At 42.5% G+C, this 19,083-nt stretch overlaps 1 protein-coding gene and 2 non-coding genes across 3 annotated transcripts; all 3 read left to right on the forward strand.

Moving 5' to 3' along the window:
• Positions 1–10: 10 nt before the first annotated feature.
• Positions 11–13,546, forward strand: RPSA (ribosomal protein SA). The gene is made up of 7 exons (XM_024753975.1): positions 11–144; positions 2,323–2,488; positions 3,398–3,516; positions 10,897–11,142; positions 11,919–12,047; positions 12,146–12,311; positions 13,385–13,546. Exons 2-7 carry the CDS (start codon positions 2,356–2,358, stop codon positions 13,477–13,479), a joined length of 888 nt encoding a protein of 295 aa, XP_024609743.1. The 5' UTR covers positions 11–144; positions 2,323–2,355; the 3' UTR covers positions 13,480–13,546.
• LOC112405687 (small nucleolar RNA SNORA62/SNORA6 family) lies at positions 3,178–3,328 on the forward strand. The gene has a single exon (XR_003004411.1). It is a non-coding gene; the product is annotated as a small nucleolar RNA SNORA62/SNORA6 family (small nucleolar RNA).
• On the forward strand, positions 11,203–11,352 carry LOC112405682 (small nucleolar RNA SNORA62/SNORA6 family). Its single transcript, XR_003004408.1, has one exon. It is a non-coding gene; the product is annotated as a small nucleolar RNA SNORA62/SNORA6 family (small nucleolar RNA).
• Positions 13,547–19,083: the final 5,537 nt, after the last annotated feature.

Here is a 19,083-nt window from a genome sequence, read left to right on the forward strand (position 1 = left end):
AAGACCCGCCCCCACAACTCCTGCCTTGTTGGCGCTTCCGCTCGCCTTTCGTTGTCATTGGCTGGAGGCGGAATATATAAGGACGTCATTTCCGCCCGCCCGTTCTTTCCGCGCCAGATAAGGGTCCATGCGGCTTTGTGCTCGGTGAGTAGCTTGTGGCGTCCGGGCGTACCGCAGGGCCACCAAGACGAGCTTCCTGCCGCGACGAGTGGTGCGAGCACCTGGGTGGAAGCCCGCAGGCGGAGCGCGTCTGTTTTCGGCTCGGCGCGCTCCCCCTCGGATTTGGCGTCCTGCACGTGGCCGGGCTCGGGCCCGCGCGTTCCCACAAGGCTCCGGGAGCCCGCGGAGGTCGCGGTCCAGCCGCTGAGGGCCCGAGTTGGGGTGCCGGTGGCTGGGGGTGCAGAGAGACCGGTCTACGCAGTGCGCTACGGTCGCTTCGGGTCCCGACACTCGGCGGTAAACCCAGAGACCTAGGCTCCAGTTTTCTTCAGCTGGTTGGGTTGGTCTGTTTTTTCCCCGTTCGTGGTATTCCGTTCAAGAGTTAAGGTTCTTGGCGAGGTTTTTTGGTGCCGGACAGGCTAAATTAAAGGTCTAGGTTCTTATTCTGCTTGTCCAAAAGATTTCGGACAGGGGACGCAAAGAAAGGCACATACAGGGCCTTCCCCGGCGGTCCAGTGGTTAAGACTCAGCTGTTACATTGCAGGGGCCCCGGGTTCGATACCAGGTCGGGGAACTTAAGATCCTGCATGCCTCGCGGTGTTAAAAGAAAAAAAGTATTTTTAATGGTTAAAAAAAAAAAAAAACCCACAGAGATTGAGTTGTAGAGAGAAACAAAGAAGCAACTTATGAATGGGCAGAAGCGAAAGTACGCATTCGGAGAAGAATGCGGGCGTCCTCACGAGTGAGGAGCGCACCGAGGGGTTTTTCTGACCCCCCACCCCCCACGCCTTTTATTTCACTTTAATTCCTTGAATGGGCGCATATTTCTTTGTTTAGGGGCGGAATACTCATTGTTGGGAGAATCGGAGTGGGATTTTGATTCCACCTCGTTACATCAGTTTTTGCTCTTTCCCGTCCGCCTCCAGAAGCCACCGCACCTGCGCTGTAAGAGCCATTTTCCCTTGCTATACGAGCGCCAGGCGTGTGAGGTGGTACAGCAGTCACCTGCAGCCTGTGTGCTCGGCCAAGCTCTCTGGGTTTTATGGTCAGGGTTCCCTCTTAAGGTGTCACAGAGTTTAATCAAAAGTTTAATTTACGTTCTTGTTGTTGACACCATTCCTCCATGCTTCATGGTCTCATTAAGTGTAAAACAAGGAGGTGGCTTTGCTTTTTGCCTAATGTCTGTTTGAGGAGGCTGTTCTTGGGTTCAGCCCTGTCTTTCCTGTCTGATTTTGAGGAAAACTAGTTGTAATCGCAGGGAGAAGTAATGCCAAAGCTCCCAGCTTCAGTCGGCTTGAAAATAAACTTCACCTTTGCTTAGCTTTAGAGTAGTCTAGAACATGGCTGCTGTTCCACGTCTAAGTCCTGCGTACCTTGAGAAGTATTAAGTCTCAGTTCACTATTTTAGTTTAGTTTCATTATCTGGGTGTTTTGTTCATCTCCATAATACTCTTTAGCAGGATTTCCAGCAGTTTTACAAGGTGTGGCATATTTTACAAGGTGTTCATGTGTCTCGTCCCACTAGACTAAGCCCAGTGCCTGACACTAGGAGGTGTTGTCTGTGGTTAGATTGTTTATTTCAAGTTTATCAGTATTTTTTATTGAAGTATAGTTGATTTACAATGTGTTAATTTCTGCTATACAGCAAAGTAATTAGGTTATACATATGTATACATTCGTCTTTAACATTCTTTTCCATTATGGTTTATCATAGGGTATTGAATATAGGTGTCTGTGCTATAGAAGAGGACCATGTTTATTCATTCTGTATATACAAGTTTATATCTGCTAATCCCAACCTCCCACTCCACCCCTCCCCCATGACAACCACCAAGTCTGTTCTGTCCTGTTTCTGTTTCATAGATAGGTTCATTTGTGTCATTTTAGATTCCACATGTAAGTGATATATGGTATTTGTCTTTCTGATTTACTTACTATGATAATCTCTAGTTGGATCCATGTTGCTACACATGGCACTTTCTTTTTTATGGCTGAGTAGTATTCCATTGTATATATGTACCACATCTTTATCCGCTCATCTGTCAAGATGGTTAGATTTAAACATTGAGTCATTTGACTCTCAAGAGGAGTTAGAATGCACCCGTTACCTCATCCCACTTGTCACTGGAGTGTAAAGGACTTTCGTTAACTATTGTTTTTCAGATTCCCGTCGTAACTTAAAGGGAAACATTAACAATGTCCGGAGCCCTTGATGTCCTGCAAATGAAGGAGGAGGATGTCCTCAAATTCCTTGCAGCAGGAACCCACTTAGGTGGCACCAACCTTGACTTCCAAATGGAGCAGTACATCTACAAAAGGAAAAGTGATGGTCAGTCATTGCTTTAGGGTTCTTTTTCTTGGTCATCCCAGCTGTAAGGACAAATTTTGATGCTTCTGTTCTGATGGGTAGTGCTGAGTGAAGTGATTTCTAAAATATCAGCCTTGGCGGGCTCTCACCAAGTAACATGAAATTAGATCTTTCGATGGGTAAGAAGCTTTAAAACTGAGTAAAAGTGCTCTGGTTTTTGGAAGGAAAGGTTTCTGGACTCCAGTGGAAGAGTGGCTATTGCTAGGTTATGTGACCTGGGTTGGGCCATGAAGAAGCATGATGTAAACATAAAGAGGAAGTTCGTCAGCTTATTTCCTAATAACTTATCTCCATGGTGCCTTATATTTTGTGGCTACTGATACAGGTTTGTAAAGCTGAATTCTGAGAGAAAAAGCCACAGATGGGAATTTGGCTTGCTTGAATGTATCAGAAAAGGGAATGTAGGTTGTGATGAGACTATGGAAGGCATTAAGTTCTTCAGCTTAGAACCACTGAAGGAATTCTGTGTGTGAGTGGCAGGGTTTAAAGGAGTTGGGGATGAATCTGACATCAAGGCAGAAGATAAGAGGAAAAGAGTGGTAAGAGGCCAGAAGTAGGTAAGAGCTTGTTGGTGTCTGCATGGGGGGCCTGAGGGCGGGTTAGTACAGGGGAAGAGTAGGGGGAAGGTGCACTTTGCCTACTGAATCAAGACTGCACACTATTAAAGCTCAGAGTGGAGGCCAGTCTTGGCCAATGAACTTCTGAGTGTCGGAAGTGTGCTATATTAATGGCAGGATTTTCGCTAACACCAGTAGAGCTTGCCTCTATGACTGGAGTTTGATAGTACTCGCTGCCACATGCATTCAGCTTTTTAGAAGAATGTTAACTTTTAAAGCTTGGCGCTAGGTGTTAACAAAACCTTGTGTCTAGGCATCTACATCATAAATCTGAAGAGAACCTGGGAGAAGCTTCTGTTGGCAGCTCGTGCCATTGTTGCCATTGAAAACCCAGCTGATGTCAGTGTCATATCCTCCAGGAATACTGGCCAGGTTTGTGGAACAATATGCTTGGTTTTTGTTATAAAACCTAAAGATGTTTTGTGATATATAGAAAAGCATAAGAAAAAAATAACCTGTAATTTCACTGTTCAGAAATCATTTGAAATTGCCCTGAGTCAGAGGAATTGCCAAAATTCAACCATTTCAGTATATTTATCACTTTGCATCTGACAGTATGTCACGGTTCATGTTTTCATGTCATTGTGTGTTTTCTTGTGCCACTAAATATTAAGGGATGACCCTATTAAAGTGGCTCACCACATTTTTCTGCAGTGAGCTTTTTATATTTAAAATGATGAAATACTGGGTTAAAAAAATTAAATGTCAACTTCAGAATATTTCAGGAAGGTCTTCTGAGAGTAGGGTACCCCCAGTCTTTGTCTGATAAGCAAGAGTAATCTTTGCCAGTTTAATGAATAAAAAATAGCTTAGTATTTTTTAATGGCAAGTAAGGTAAAACTTTAGTCTTTTTTGTCCCATTTCTATCTTGATAATTATTTCCTTTTTCTGCTGAGAAAACGGGTTTTTTAAAAAACATGCTTTATAAAAGCATTAAAGCTCTTAAAAGGATTTCATTCACCCTGTTTCTAATTTTTAAAAATTTGACTTGGATTTTGACAGTTTTTAAATTAATGTATTGATAGTAAGATGCTCTTTTTTTAAATTCATTTTTTTAAAACTTTTTATTGTATAGTATTTGATTTACAGTGTTGTGTTAATTTATGCTGTACAGCAGAGTGACTCAGTTACATATACATATATTCTTTTTCATATTCTTTTCCATTATGGTTTATCACAGGATATTGAATATAGTTCCCTGTGCTATACAGTAAGGCCTTGTTTATCCATCCTATATAGCATAGTTTGCATCTGCTAATCCCAGACTCCCAATCCTTCCCTCCCCCATCCCTTATTCCTCTTGGCAACTACAAGTCTGTTCTATTTTTCTCTTTCATGGATATGTTCATTTGTGTTGTATTTTAAATTCGACGTATAAGTGAAGTCATATGATACTTGTCTTTCTATTTTACTTAGTGTGATAATCTCTTGGTCCATCCATGTTGCTACAAATGGCATTATTTCATTCTTTTTAATGGCTAAGTAGTATTCCGCTGTTTATACATGCCATATCGTCTTTATCCATTCATCTGTCTATGGACATTTCAGTTGTTTCCATGTCTTGGCTATTGTAAATAGTGCTCCTGTGAACATTGGGGTGCCTGAATCTTCGAATTACTGTTTTGTCTGGGTGTATGCACAGGAGTGGAACTGCTGGGTCATATGGCAACTCTAGTTTTTTGAGGAACCTCCATACTGGCTGCACCAGATTACGTTCCCACTAACAGGATTAGAGGGTATTCTTTTCTCCTTATCCACTCCAGCATTTTCTATTTGTAGACTTTCATGATGGCCATTCTGACCAGCGTGAGGTGGTACCTCATTGTAGTAGTGATTTGAATTTCTCTAATAATTAGCAATGTTGAGCATCTTTTCATGTGCCTATTGGCCATCTGTAGTTCCTTGGAGAAATGTCTGTTTAGGTCTTCTGCCCACTTCAGTTGTTTTTTTGTTATTGAAATGTATGAGCTCTTGGTATAGTTTGGAAATTAAGCCCTTGTTGGTCACATCATTCGCAAATATTTTCTCCCAGTTCTTTGTATATTTGGTAGAATTCGCCTATGAAGCCATCTGGTCCTGGACTTTTGTTTGAAGGGAGCTTTTTAATTACAGATTGTTTCATTTCTAGTAATCAAGTTTGTAGACTTTTATGTTGGCCATTCTGACCAGCGTGAGGTGGTACCTCATTGTAGTAGTGATTTGAATTTCTCTAATAATTAGCAATGTTGAGCATCTTTTCATGTGCCTATTGGCCATCTGTAGTTCCTTGGAGAAATGTCTGTTTAGGTCTTCTGCCCACTTCAGTTGTTTTTTTGTTATTGAAATGTATGAGCTCTTGGTATAGTTTGGAAATTAAGCCCTTGTTGGTCACATCATTCGCAAATATTTTCTCCCAGTTCTTTGTATATTTGGTAGAATTCGCCTATGAAGCCATCTGGTCCTGGACTTTTGTTTGAAGGGAGCTTTTTAATTACAGATTGTTTCATTTCTAGTAATCAGGCTGTTCAAGTTGTCTGTTTATTGATTTAGTTTCAGTGGGCTTTATGTTTCTAGAAAGATGTCCGTTTCTTCTAGTTTGTCGGCATATAATTGTTCATAATGTTTTTTTGTTGGCATATAATTGTTTGTAATGGTATCAGTTGTGGTTTCTCCTCTTTCATTTCTTATTTTATTTGGATCTTCTCTCTTCTTGGTGATCCTGGCCAGAGGTTTGTCGATTTTGTTTACCCTTTTAAAGAACCAGATCTTGGTTTTATTTTAATCTCTATTTTATTTATTTCCTCTCTGATCTTTTTTTTTTTTTTTTTAATATTTATTTATTTGGTCATGCTGGGTCTTAGTTGTGGCTCACCAGCTCCTTACTTGTGGCACATGAGCTTAATTGCAGCTCACGGGCTCCTTAGTTGTGGCATGCATGTAGGATCTAGTTCCCTGACTAGGGATCAAACTGGCCCCCTGCACTGGGAGTGCGTGTCTTAACCACTGCACCACCAGAGACGTCGCTCCTCTCTGATCTATCTACTTCCTTTTGCTGACTTGAGATTTTTCTGGTTTCTTAAAGGCCTGTATCGCTGTGAACTTAATCTCTAAGGAGTGCTTTTGCTGTATCCCATAGGTTTTGTGTTTTCATTGTCATTTGCCTCAAGGTTTTTTTTTTTTTTTGCGGGCCTCACTGTTGTGGCCTCTCCCGTTGCGGAGCACAGGCTCCAGATGCGCAGGCTCAGCGACCATGGCTCACGGACCCAGCCGCTCTGCGGCATGTGGGATCTTCCCGGACCGGGGCACGAACCCGTGTCCCCTGCATCAGCAGGCGGACTCTCAACCACTGCGCCACCAGGGAAGCCCCTGCCTCAAGGTATTTTATAATTTCTTGGATTCCATTGTTGACCCACTGGTTTCTTAGTAGCATGTTGTGTAGTCTCCCATGCAGTTGTTGTTTTCTTGTTTCTTTTTCGGTGGTTGATTCTAGTTTCATGCAGTTGTGGTCAGAAAAGATGCTTGAAATAATGTCTATGCTCTTAAATTTGTTGAGGCTTATTTTGTGCCCTAGTATGTGGTCAATCTCAGAGGATGTCCCGTGTGCACTTGAAAAGAATGTATATTCTGCTTTTTTGGCTCTAAAGTCTTGAAAATGTCTTAAGTCTGTTGTATCATTTAGGATCTCTGTTGCCTTACTGATTTTCTCTCTCCCAGATATGTCCATTGATATGAGTGTGGTGTTAAAGTCTCCTATTATTAGTGTATTCCTGTCAGTTTCTCCCTTTATGTCTGTATTTGTTTTATGTATTTGGGTACCTGTTGATGAGTATAGTGTCCTCTCCTTTTATTGATCCTTTTACCATATGTCGTGTGCTTTATCTTTCTATGTAGCCTTTTTTTTCAGTCTGTTTCGTCTGATATCAGAGTATTGCGACCCGCACTTTATTGTGATTTCCGTTTGCATGCAATATCTTTTTCCATCTCCTCACTTGCAGTCTATGTGTATCATTTGCCCTAAAGTGTGTCTCTTGTAGGCAGCATATCGTAGGCCTTTTTTTTTTTAATCTAATCCGCTGTTCTGTCTTTTGATGGAAAATTTAGTCCATTGACATTTAAGGTAATTTTATTGGTATTTTAAACATTGTTTTCCTGTTGACTTTATATTTATTTGTCTCTTTCTTTTTGTTTTTCCTTTTGTGGTTTGATGATTTCCTTTTGTATTGTGCTTTTGTTTTCTTGGTTTTTGTGAATCTGTTGTGTTTTTGATTTGTGGTTACCCTGTTTTTCAAATATGTTAACCCCTTCCTATATCAACTTGACTTAGACTGGTAGTCATATAGGCTCACTTTCTAGAAGAAGAAAAATCTACATTTTCTTTCATCCCCCACATTTTGTGATTTTGATGTACTCTTTTACATCTTCATGTTTATCCTTTTGCTTTAAGTGGTTATCATTGCTTTTAGAGAAATTTTTTGATTTCTTTTTAAAATCTGTTTACTGGTTTATTTTTAAGTGATTTACTTTCCAACTGTGATTTTTTTTTTTTTTTTTTTTCCCTTTCCTATAGATTCTTCTTTTCTATTTAGAGAAGACCTCTCAGTATTTACTTTAGGGTAGGTTTAGTATTGTATTATTACTGTATTAGTATTGTATAGTATTATAGTTTTTGCTTGTCTGAGGAAACTCTCCTATTCCAAATGATAATCTTGCTGGGTAGAGTTGCAGATTTTTCCCTTTCATAAGAGTTGCCACTCCCTTATGGCCTACAATGAGCTGAAAGCCCTATGGGGGTTCCCTTGTAATTAACTCTATTTTTCTCTTGCTGTCTTTAGAATCCTTTTGGGGGGGGCATTTTAATTATGTCTGGGTGTAGGTCTGTTTTGGTTTATCTTGTTTGGGATGCTCTGTGCTTCTTGTACCTGGATATCAGTTTCCTTCTTTAGGTTTGGGAAGTGTTCAGCCATAATTTCTTTTTTTTTTTTTTTTTTTTTTTTTTACCATCCCACCCTTCCAGGCTGTCACAAAGCACCGAGCTAATATCCCTGTGCCTTCATAATTTCTTCAAATAGATTTTCAATCCCCTTTCTCTTCTCCTTCTGGGATCCCTATTACGTGTAGGTTGGAATGCTTTATATTATCCCATAGGTCCCTTATATTGCTTTCATTTTTCATTTGGCTTTCTGTCTGCTGTTCTGATTGGGTGGTTTCCATTCTGTCTTCCAAATCACTTTCTTCTGAAGATAGATCACTGTCTTACAGATAACGTTCTTCTGCATTATTCATTCTGCTATTCATTGCCTTTAGTTCAGCTTTTGTCCCTGCAAATGAATTTTCTGATTTTTCTTGGTTCTTCCTTAATAATTTCTAGTTCCTTTTCACAGTAATCTGCATTTCTGTTGATAGTCTTTCTCAGTTTGTTCAGTATTTCATTATTTCCTTTTTTAACTCGATGTCTATTAGACTCGGGTCTTTTTCATTGTTTGTTCTTTCGGGGGAATTCTCTTGATCTTTTAATTGGGAGTGGTTCCTCTGTCTCCTCATTTTACTTATATTTCTCTTGCTCTATGAGTTGAGAAAGTTATCTACTGTGGTGTTGGAGGGCTTTTTTTTTTTTTAACTTATTTTATTTTGGTTGCTCTTGGTCTTAGTTGTGGCATGCGAACTCTTAGTTATGGCATGCATGTGGGATCGATCTAGTTTCCTCAGCAGGGGTCGAACCCACGTCCCCTGCATTGGAAGGTGGATTCTTAACCACTGCGCTACCAGGGAGGTCCCTTGGAGGGCTATTTTTATGTGGGAATGTCACTGTATAGCCTCTTTGGGTTTAACATTTTTGGTGTGGGCTGTTTTTACTGTGGATGCCTGCTGCCTCTTTCCTCAGTGTATGGTGGCCATCATCCCCTTGACAGGAGGTGTGACTGGTGCGGTGAGTAGAGCCTGCACTAGATGTTGTTTACTCTGTGGTTGTCACTACCCTGTCAAAGGCAGGGTATCTCCCTAGTTGTTATAGAGTAGAAGCCCCCAGAGCTGAGCTGCAGCGTAAGGTAGGCTGGATTGGAGCGTTTCCACTGGGAGAGGAGCCACTGCGTCTTTCTCTCCTGGAGCTGTTCACTGGCTAGTGTGCTCTGTGGTGCCACCTGTCACCCACTGTGCTGTTGGCACTGCCCTTGGCCCCATCGTAACCCGGGGAATGCTGGTAGTCAGCCCTGGTGTCCTTCAGGTGTTGTTTTCACAAGGCCACCCACGCAGATCCATTGAAGTCAGGTGCCAGGACAGCAGTAGTCGCACACCCGGATCCCCTGTAGGAGGCAGCTCAGACCCTGGCCCAGCCCCCGTGTGCCTGTGCCCACAAAGCCCACAGCTGCTTAGGCAAGACCCGTCCCAGTTGCAAGAGGCTGCACTGGTGACCCCACTTCTCCTTTCGCATGCCACTTAACAGTGGCGCTTCCCTTCTGTGGTGGGCCCGGCCTTTTTCCACAAACACTCCTGGTTGTGGCTGTGCCACTCTCCAGCCCCTTCAGGCTATCTCTGCACGGCCAACACCAGTCATCTCTCTGGGTCTGTCCTCTAAACCAGCACCCAGCCCCACCTGTACTAACGGACACGCATCTCAGGCTGGGGCGTGCAGGTCTCTCTGTTATGCCTACCAAAGCCAGTTGTGCTCTCCTCTGAGCCTTAGGAGCTCCCTTTCTGTCCCTGTTGATCTCCCCACCGTTGAGGGGGCTTCCCAGGGTGTTGGGAGCCTTTCCTCTTCTTCACCTCCCTCCTGGGGCACAGGTCCCATCCTGCTTCCTCTTTTTTTTCCTTTTGTCCAACCCAGTTTTGTGGAGATCTTTCTTACCCTTTCAGGTGTTTGAAGTCTTCTGCTAGTGTTCAGTAGGTGTTCTGTGACAGTTGTTCCATTTGTAGATGTATTTTTGACGTAGTTGTGGGAGGAGGTGAGTTCCATGTCATTCTACTCCACTATCCTGATTGGAACCCCCTGCAGATGTATGTTAACGGGGTTATTCCCCAGAGGCTGGCTTATGACGACCTCTGTGGTTTGATGTATGGCTGACAGTTTTAATTACTGCTGTAGAATGAACGTAGTGACCACTCCGTGCTTCCCTCAGCGAAAATTTACTGAGTATCTAGATTGGTCCAGGCAGTGCTTGCTGAGTGCTTGGAATATAGCAGAAAAGCAGTCTATTTTTGAAGGGATAAAGGAAATAAGCTTTCTGTAGAGTTAGAGGATAAGAAAGGTGGATGTACTCCTGCTCTGTATAGGTTGCCTGTGACAAAATCTGACTGGTACAGAAGTGCTTACTGGATGCCGGGCACTGTTCTGCATGGTGTAATTTTTACAATTCTATGAGACACGTGAGTAACTTGCCCCAGTTACTCGTAAGTGACCTACTTGGTACTTGAACCAGGCTGGTTGGCTCTGGAACCTGCAGAAGTGAGGAAGTAGTGAGCCTCAGATACCTGAGGGAAGAGCATCCCCAGCAGAGGGCCTAGGGGTGGGGCCGTGCTTGGCATGTTTTTTGGCTCTAATTTTGTAAGTATTTTTCACGTAATAAGTGAAGGATGTAGAAGAATACTGGATGTTTTGAATGTTTAATTTGATGGGTTTCATTTTTGAGTAAGGGATTTCAGGAGGTTCTGACTAGATAGGCTGCTTCATGTGATTACAGAACTTGGTGTTGACCCATTTATAATTGCAGAACTCCTGCAATTCTGCAAGATGGCGCTATCTCTGGAGCACTGTTAACTCTTTAATATTGATTCTTCTAGCGAGCTGTGTTGAAGTTTGCTGCTGCCACTGGAGCCACGCCTATTGCTGGCCGCTTCACTCCTGGAACCTTCACTAACCAGATCCAGGCAGCCTTCCGGGAGCCAAGACTTCTGGTGGTTACTGATCCCAGGGCTGACCACCAGCCTCTCACAGAGGCCTCTTACGTTAACCTGCCTACCATTGCTCTGTGTAACACAGACTCTCCTCTGCGGTATGTGGACATTGCCATCCCATGCAACAACAAGGTAACAATTTTATGATCTAAACCAGAGCTGGAGAATAAGTGCTCTAGAGACAGACATTCCTCTGCACATTGTTAGAGCTTGGAGTTGAGGCCACTGGCCGATGAACTCACAAGTGTAGGTAGTGTGCTACATGAGGGGCAAGTTTTTCGCTAACATCACAAGGGTCTCTGGCCCAATGAGTGGAGTTTGATAGTAATACTTGCTACAAACGTATGATTTTAATACATGAAAGCTTTAAGGAGAGATGAAAAAAATTTTTTAAATGGCCTGTGTTTTCTTCTGCTTTTCTCCATTATTTCTTACTCCTGGACCTCTCAGGCATTACTTGGCCTGTTTTCAGACTAACTTGATGTATCCTGATGTAAGATCCTAAAAAGGTGCGTTGCATATGGTTCAAATGTTACACAAAAGAATCAGGCAAAGGTTTTGTTTTGTTTTTTTTCCTACTACCAGTCAGGCACTGACCCCAGGTTAATTCATTTTGTTGTCTAGAGTGGACTCTTGATTAATCCCCATGATTCATTCCAGAATGTGGCAGTCAAGGTTGAGAACCAGAGTTATGGAATAATCTTGTTAAATAAGTAAAGTCTTATTATTTTTATTGGAGTGTATTGCCTTACAATGTTGTGTTAGTTTCTGCTATACTATAAACACTTCTAAACTAAGACATGTCTGTTCACATGGTACCAAGGGACCCAGCTGTTAGGTGGAATGGGAGGTGCTTGCTGTTTGGGGTTCGCCGAGTATCACTTTATAATAACCTGGCACTCTTGCAGGGAGCGCACTCGGTGGGTCTGATGTGGTGGATGCTTGCCCGGGAAGTTCTGCGCATGCGTGGCACCATCTCCCGTGAACACCCATGGGAGGTCATGCCTGATCTCTACTTCTACAGAGATCCTGAAGAGGTGAGCTTCCTCCACAAAGGCTTGTGGTGACATGAACAATGGACACTTTAGTCTGTGCTTCTTGGCAGTAAAGTCGAAAAAATTTTTTTCTAAACCAGATTGAAAAGGAAGAGCAGGCGGCAGCTGAGAAGGCTGTGACCAAGGAGGAGTTTCAGGGTGAATGGACCGCCCCAGCTCCTGAGTTCACTGCTGCTCAGCCTGAGGTGGCGGACTGGTCCGAAGGCGTGCAGGTGCCCTCTGTGCCTATTCAGCAGTTCCCCACTGGTACGTATCAAGATTCAAGGGCATCAGGCTGGTGGTTTAGAACTTCTGTGTTTCCAGTGTAACATGTATATGCGCGCATGTGTGTGTGTGTGCGCATATATATACACACTTTATATATATACGCACACTTTATATATACGTATACAGTAAATCCTGTACATACAAACGAGTTCCGTTCTGAGACCACATTCGTAAGTCCAACACAGTTAGCCTAGGTACCCAACTAACACAATGGGCTATATAGTGCTATACTGTGATGGGCTTATAACACTTAACACAAGTAACACACACAAAACAAAAAATGAAACATTTTTAATCTTATAGTACAGTACAACAGCTGGCGCACAGGGGCTGGCATCGAGTGAATAGGCAAGAAGTGTTACTGACTGGAGGTGGGAGGGAGATGGTAGAGCTGAAAGGTCGTCAGCTATCGGAGGTGGAGGGGTAATTTCACTCACACCTGACCTTGATGGCACAGGTCTGGTTCCCTGCTGGATTCAGTTCTGTCTCCTTGAAAAAAGAGTCAGTGATGTCTCGGTAGTACTGTATGTTCCAGCTACATCACCACTGCTTTTACACTTGCTTCCGGACATCCTGGGCTTGAAGTAAAGATACTGTAACTGTGTGTGCTCTGTACAGTACTGTACAGTACGCAAAAGTAAAAGCACTTGTAGAGGAGGGCAGTGTACGGCAGACGTGCGAATTAACTTACGTGACTGGACGTGCGAATACACTTTCTCTTCTTTGAGAGTTCATAACTTGAAGGTTCGTATGTAGGGCACTTAGTGTATGTATGTGTACATTATACGTATATACACATATACATACACTATATATATATACACACACATACTAGCATTAAAGGGTTTTTGTCTCGGTGTGCCATAGCTGTGCTGATAAACTAACAGGTTGAATTCAGGTGCTTTTGAAATGTTCTGTCTTTGTCTTTGTCCTTTGAAATGTGTTATCTGTTGGAATGCAAGGCAGATTGCTGCTGGTGGTGGGGGTGACAAAAATACTACGGGAATGGGGCTGATGGCTTTCTCTGTCTTTTTTTGGTATTTTCTCAACAGAAGATTGGAGTGCTCAGCCTGCCACTGAAGACTGGTCTGCAGCTCCCACTGCTCAGGCCACCGAGTGGGTAGGAACAACCACTGAGTGGTCTTAAACTGTTCTTCCACAAACTCTTAAAATGGAAATAGGTTGATGGAAATAAACAGTTTCTAAAAATTGTGTCCATTTATTTCAGTTCATGGGACAGGCCTGGGATGAAAGCCTTGCTCAGCCTGTTCCTAGTGTGTGGCTCTGGGCAAGAGATGTTGTTTCTGGGCCCAAGTGTCCTTAGCAGGGGATAATCTTGGAGCTGTGATGCAGAGCAATGTATCACATTGTCCTTTGTTAGTATATAATTTAAAAGTAATTTTAAAGAGTAAAATATACATGCAGATAATCATGAAAGACATACCTGTGTATTCTTGGAGAATAGGCCATTACACAGATTACCAAGTAGGAAGGTTCCGAGATCTGAGGAAGTCTTCGTGTTCCCCTCCCTGCTCCTTCCTGAAGTCGCAAGCTTCTCTCCTTCGATCCTTTGGAAAGGGTAAGATGATCAAATCAAGAATTCTTTAGTTTGTTTTTGAGCTTCCTATAAATGGTGGAATCATATCTTGTGTGACTTGCTTCTTTTCCCTTTGTTATTTTGTGCTTTTCACACTTCTTGCCATGTTCCCAAAGAATCATCCATGACTTCTAACTGCAGTGGCCATTTGAGTTGTTTCCATATTTTGGCCATTAGCAGAGCTATTTTGAACATTTTTGATAGATCCTGGTGTATGGAAATTTCCTCACTCTGGGTTTCAAACTCTAGCTTCACTAGATAATGTCAGATGATTTCACAGTCATCTATAAAATCTTCTGAAAACACAGCCACAACCCTTAGTACTAAAGCACTGTCCTTTATTCACTGCTCAGAACTGCTGCCTTAAAAATACAGGGTGTGATCCTGGCCCATCTCTTTCCCCACTGCTCTTACGACTGTCCCCAGGCCAATGCCACACAGTCTTTCCTGTTGACTGGAGTTTTATAGTCCACTATAGCAATGGGTAGCATGGTCCTCCTGCCTTTTTTCCAAATGTTATGGTTATTGAACCTTCTGCATTGTCATATAAATTTTTTAACCTAGTGCAGCTCCAGTATAAAGCCAGTTGGGATTGCACTGACTCTAATTTAGTGACTATAATTGACTGATTCACTGTATGGAGTTTTTCAGTCCATGAACAATCTACATCCTGCCAGATTCTCTTTATTTTGTTGTACGTGGGGCTCTCACTGTTGTGGCCTCGCCCGTTGCGGAGCACAGGCTCTGGACACGCAGGCTCAGCGGCCACGGCTCACGGGCCCAGCCGGTCCGCGGCATGTGGGATCTTCCCAGACCAGAGTACGAACCCGCGTCCCCTGCATTGGCAGGCAGACTCTCAACCACTGTGCCACCAGGGAAGCCCCAGATTCTCATTTTTATGTCCCTCAATAAAATTTTAGAATTTCTTCTAAAGAGGTTTTGCACATCTTGTTTGGTAAATATATTCCTAGATTCTCAAGGTGTTTTAAATCGTACTCTTCAACAATTAGCGATCCTGTTGGAATCCATGTTTAAATAAAACAGGTATGCAATGTTAAATGTCACTACTGCCACGGTTCTTCTGACCCTGCCTGAGCAATCCACACTTTTTGTGCAAGGCAAGAATGAGATTACCGAACTCCACCTGTGAAAAACCTGCCCCAAACCTACATGCCGAACATTGAACTCACTTAGTAGAGAAGAACCTACTGCACTCCTACCCATGCTAAGTTCAGTGGGTTTCACTTACACATAACCTGAGAATTTTCCAATTCTACCTTTGCAAAGAATCTCAAGTAAAATAATTCAATAATCAACATATTAAGTGCTTACTCGGGACCACACATGATTCTAAGCACTTGGGGGTAGAGCAGTGAATGAAGCTTGTGACCCTATGGCAGTTACATTTTGATGGGTGAGGCAGTAATAAAGCTAAGTATGCCATTGTTTATAGGATCAGAAGTGAGGATGTAAATGTGAAGGTTTGCCTAAATCACAGGCATCAGGCTATAGGAGAGAAAAATGGGAGAGGATCACTGGGGGAGAACCAAAAGAGCCCAAAGAAACTCCTGGAAGGAGGGGTCTCATCAAGCTGGGAGAGGTTCTGCCCTCCCTCTGGGACTTGGGGCCCTTTACCAGAGGCCATGGAGTCTCTTGGAGCCCATGCTGTGTGAAAGGTATGGAAATGAGTTGGGGACCGGGGTGGGAGTGGGGGGGGCAAGAAAAATCTCTAACCATACAGACATCCGTTCCAGTTATGCTCCCTGCTGTACACGCACTGTAAAACAATGGCCCAAGGAGCACTCCGCAGCCCCAATCCCCGCCACGTGTGATGCACGCAGTCCACACCAGTGCAAAGAGCTCTCAGCGTTGCCAGAAGTGTCCACCATCATGTCCCCACTGGAAGGCCCTCTGCCACATCCTCAGCCACCGATCTCTGCATTTCCTTCCATCCAATACCCTGTGCCAACCCAAGGGGTGTCTTCCACTTAAAACTTTCAAGAGAAAGTTAACAGCTTTCATTATGGGAAAGTAGCCCTCCAGACCATCATGGCCACACAAGACTGCATAGGGGCCTTACAAGATTTCAAGACAAGGAATGACTGGGCTGGCATAACATGACATTTGTTTCAAAATCCTTTTTGGAGGTTTTTTTCTTTTTTTGTATTTATCATTTCATATAGAGATAATTCTGTTGTAAATTGCTTCTTAAAACAATGTCTAATAACACTGCTTTTGCAATTTAGAAATGAAAAAAATTACAATTTATAACAATGGGCATATGAAACAATAAGACACTTGGAGAGGAGTTTGGTGAACTAGAAAAATATATGAAGAAATGACAGAGGGATATAACATAGAAAAGAGAAGATTAATATAGAGGACAAAATGAGAGTCAAACATCTAGTTGGAGTTCCAGAGGGAGAAGAGAGAATGAGGGAAGTCAGAATTTTCTGAACTCATGAATCCACCAATTCAGGAATTCCAGTGTTTAACAAGTAGATCAATTTATTTTTAAAAACCTATCCTCACACTGTTGAGGAATCAAGGAAACGCCAAACACAAAAGTGTTATTGAAAATAACCAAAGAAAAAGGACACCCGACTGTTCCCTATCAACAGAGACAGAAGACAATAAAATGAGAAAAAGAAGTGGTCAACCCACCTCTGTTAGCCCAGAGTTAGGACACTATACTTTTCCAGAAAACAAAGTTACTAAGAAAAAGTGATGCCAGAACGAAGCTGTGGCCAAGAGTGCTGGTGGTCGACCAGTGTCCATCCTCCCTTCTTCCACAGTAACAGATGTGCTGATTGTTAACGGTATAGGCTGAGAAGCTGGTGCCTCACATTACACGGTGATAAGATGTTCAGTCAGGTTTGGAGGCCTGCATTACTTTGGAGGGTAGACTATAATTTGACCAAATCTGTGTCATTAGGGACATGGTCAGGAAGATTTAGAATGATGGATTATGTTGCCAATTTTTTGGCTGCTTTGAGCAAAGTCCGGTGAAGGAACAACTCCAGCTAAATCTAGGCAGCCTGTAAGCAGAAATGGAAGGACACAGTTCTGCTAATACAGGCACGTTCTGTCTCTGACCTGCAGTATACTCAGCCAAACGTTTCTGTACACCAAGTCAAGCAGTTATGAGCTATGCATCTGAAGGGGCAGACTCTGAAGAAGGTAACACTCTTGCTCCTTGGAAAGCTAGCACACAGAAAAATTAGGTAGGATTAAAGGTGCTTTCCATTAGAAACCTGCGATAAAGAAGAAAAAAATCTGGAAAAATCAGATTATGGTAACCAGCCTTTGGAACAGGAACTCTCATACTGGCTGGTGGGAGTATAAATTGGTGCAGTTTGGCATTATTTAGGAACACGAGCATCTGTAACATCCCTCTTGGGGGTATACACCAAAGACACCTATGCACATTTGCACTAGGATATGTGGACAGGAATGCTAATCAGTAAACCTGGAAATAGCCCAGGGTCCGTCCAGAACACAGTTCCTAAATTGCGGTATGTTTATATCAAAGAGTGCCAGGCAACAGTGAAAATGAACGAAGCACAGCTACATGCAATTAAGTGCATAAATTCAAGTGTTTCAGTGTCTCTGTAATCTGAGAGAGGTTAGAATATAAGAATGTCTGTCATCCACACGCTCATTGTACGACGTGACCTTCCCACAATCCCATGGGTGGAACCTATGTCCTCTCCCTTTTAACCTGAGTGGAACTTCGTGACTCCCTCAACTAATAAGGTACAGTGAGTGATGCTACGTGATTTCCAAGGATAGAGCATAAAAGTGCCACTCCCTTCTGTCTACATCTCTTGGGACATTTGTTCAGGGAACTCAGCCGTCATCCAGTGAGGAAGCCCTAGCAGATTAGAAGTCCACTTGGAGAAGCAGCAGCAAGGCCCCTCACTCCCAGGCCCCAGACCAGCAGAACTGCCAGCTGACAGCCAGCATTAACTCGCCCGCCGTGGGAGTGATCTGTACTGAAAGTGGACTGTCCAGTATCAACTAGAACCATCTCAGTTGATGCGATGTAGAGCAGATGAAAGTCACTCCTGTCAAGCTCTGTCAACAACTGCATATTCATGAGCAAAATAAATGATTATTGTTGTTTTAAGCCGCTTAGCTTTAAGAAAACTTGTTACTCAGTAACAGGTAGCTGATATAATGAGAAAATTCTAGAGACATTTTCACTAAAGTCAGAAACAAGACATAGATGCCCACTATTACCACTACTTTATATCATAGCAATGAATTTATCGGGGAATGCGATGAAGCAAGAGTAACTAATTATATACACGATCTATAGTCACCTGATTTCTTCATAGAATTTACCATAAGCATTTCTCCACAATATAGCTTTTGTATATATATTGTATGTGTGTGTGTGTATATATATATATAGCTATTGTATATATTAACGATACAATAAAGTATTAAGTGGCTACCAAATGCTTTGTATATGCTTTTCCCTATTTTTAATATTTTCCAAATTTCTACTTTCATAAACATAGCTATCATGAACATCCTGTGGTTAACTGGATCAAATAACAGGAGTATTTTAAGGATTTAAAATAAAATCGTTAAGTATTCTGGAATTACATTTTTAGTAGCAACAAAAGGGACTGCAGGCTCAATTTTATTGTCACCCACAATAATAAATAATAATTATTATTATTATCCTGGTCATGCTGCATGGCTTGTGGGAGCTTATTACCCCTACAAGGGATCAAACCCGGGACCCCGGCAGTGAAAGCACAAAGTCCTAACCACTGGACCGCCAGGGAACTCCCCACAATAATTATTAATCTCTGTTAATCTGATTAATGAAAATTTTCATTTCAGTGTGGTTTCTTTGCATTTCAATTACGTAAAGAGCAGTTCTTGGCCTGCTTTGATTTGAACATCCAGAAAGAAGCTACAAGGCTTGATGTTCCAAAAGCATTTCTCCACATACTGGGAAGTTAGTCTAGATGGCATTAAGGTACCCTCTGCCAGCAATAATCTATGCATAAGATGACCAAATAAAAAAGCCACTGCCTTCCATTTTTGTTGCAAAAATAGAGGATAGAAAACAAACTGATATCTTGTAATTTTACTATTCAATGATATTTGCTAAAAACTATGTGCTCTGCACAGACC

Source organism: Neophocaena asiaeorientalis, unplaced genomic scaffold (assembly GCF_003031525.2).
Source record: "Neophocaena asiaeorientalis asiaeorientalis breed wild unplaced genomic scaffold, Neophocaena_asiaeorientalis_V1.1 scaffold121, whole genome shotgun sequence".
Classification (NCBI taxonomy): Eukaryota; Metazoa; Chordata; class Mammalia; order Artiodactyla; family Phocoenidae; genus Neophocaena; species Neophocaena asiaeorientalis.

Excerpts from the sequence above, each read along its gene's own strand:
- RPSA (XM_024753975.1), top strand. The coding sequence starts at position 2,356 with ATGTCCGGAGCCCTTGATGTCCTGCAAATGAAGGAGGAGGATGTCCTC. Across the intron at positions 2,489-3,397 it reads CTACAAAAGGAAAAGTGATG|GCATCTACATCATAAATCTG; the intron begins GTCAGTCATTGC and ends CCTTGTGTCTAG. Across the intron at positions 3,517-10,896 it reads CCTCCAGGAATACTGGCCAG|CGAGCTGTGTTGAAGTTTGC; the intron begins GTTTGTGGAACA and ends TGATTCTTCTAG.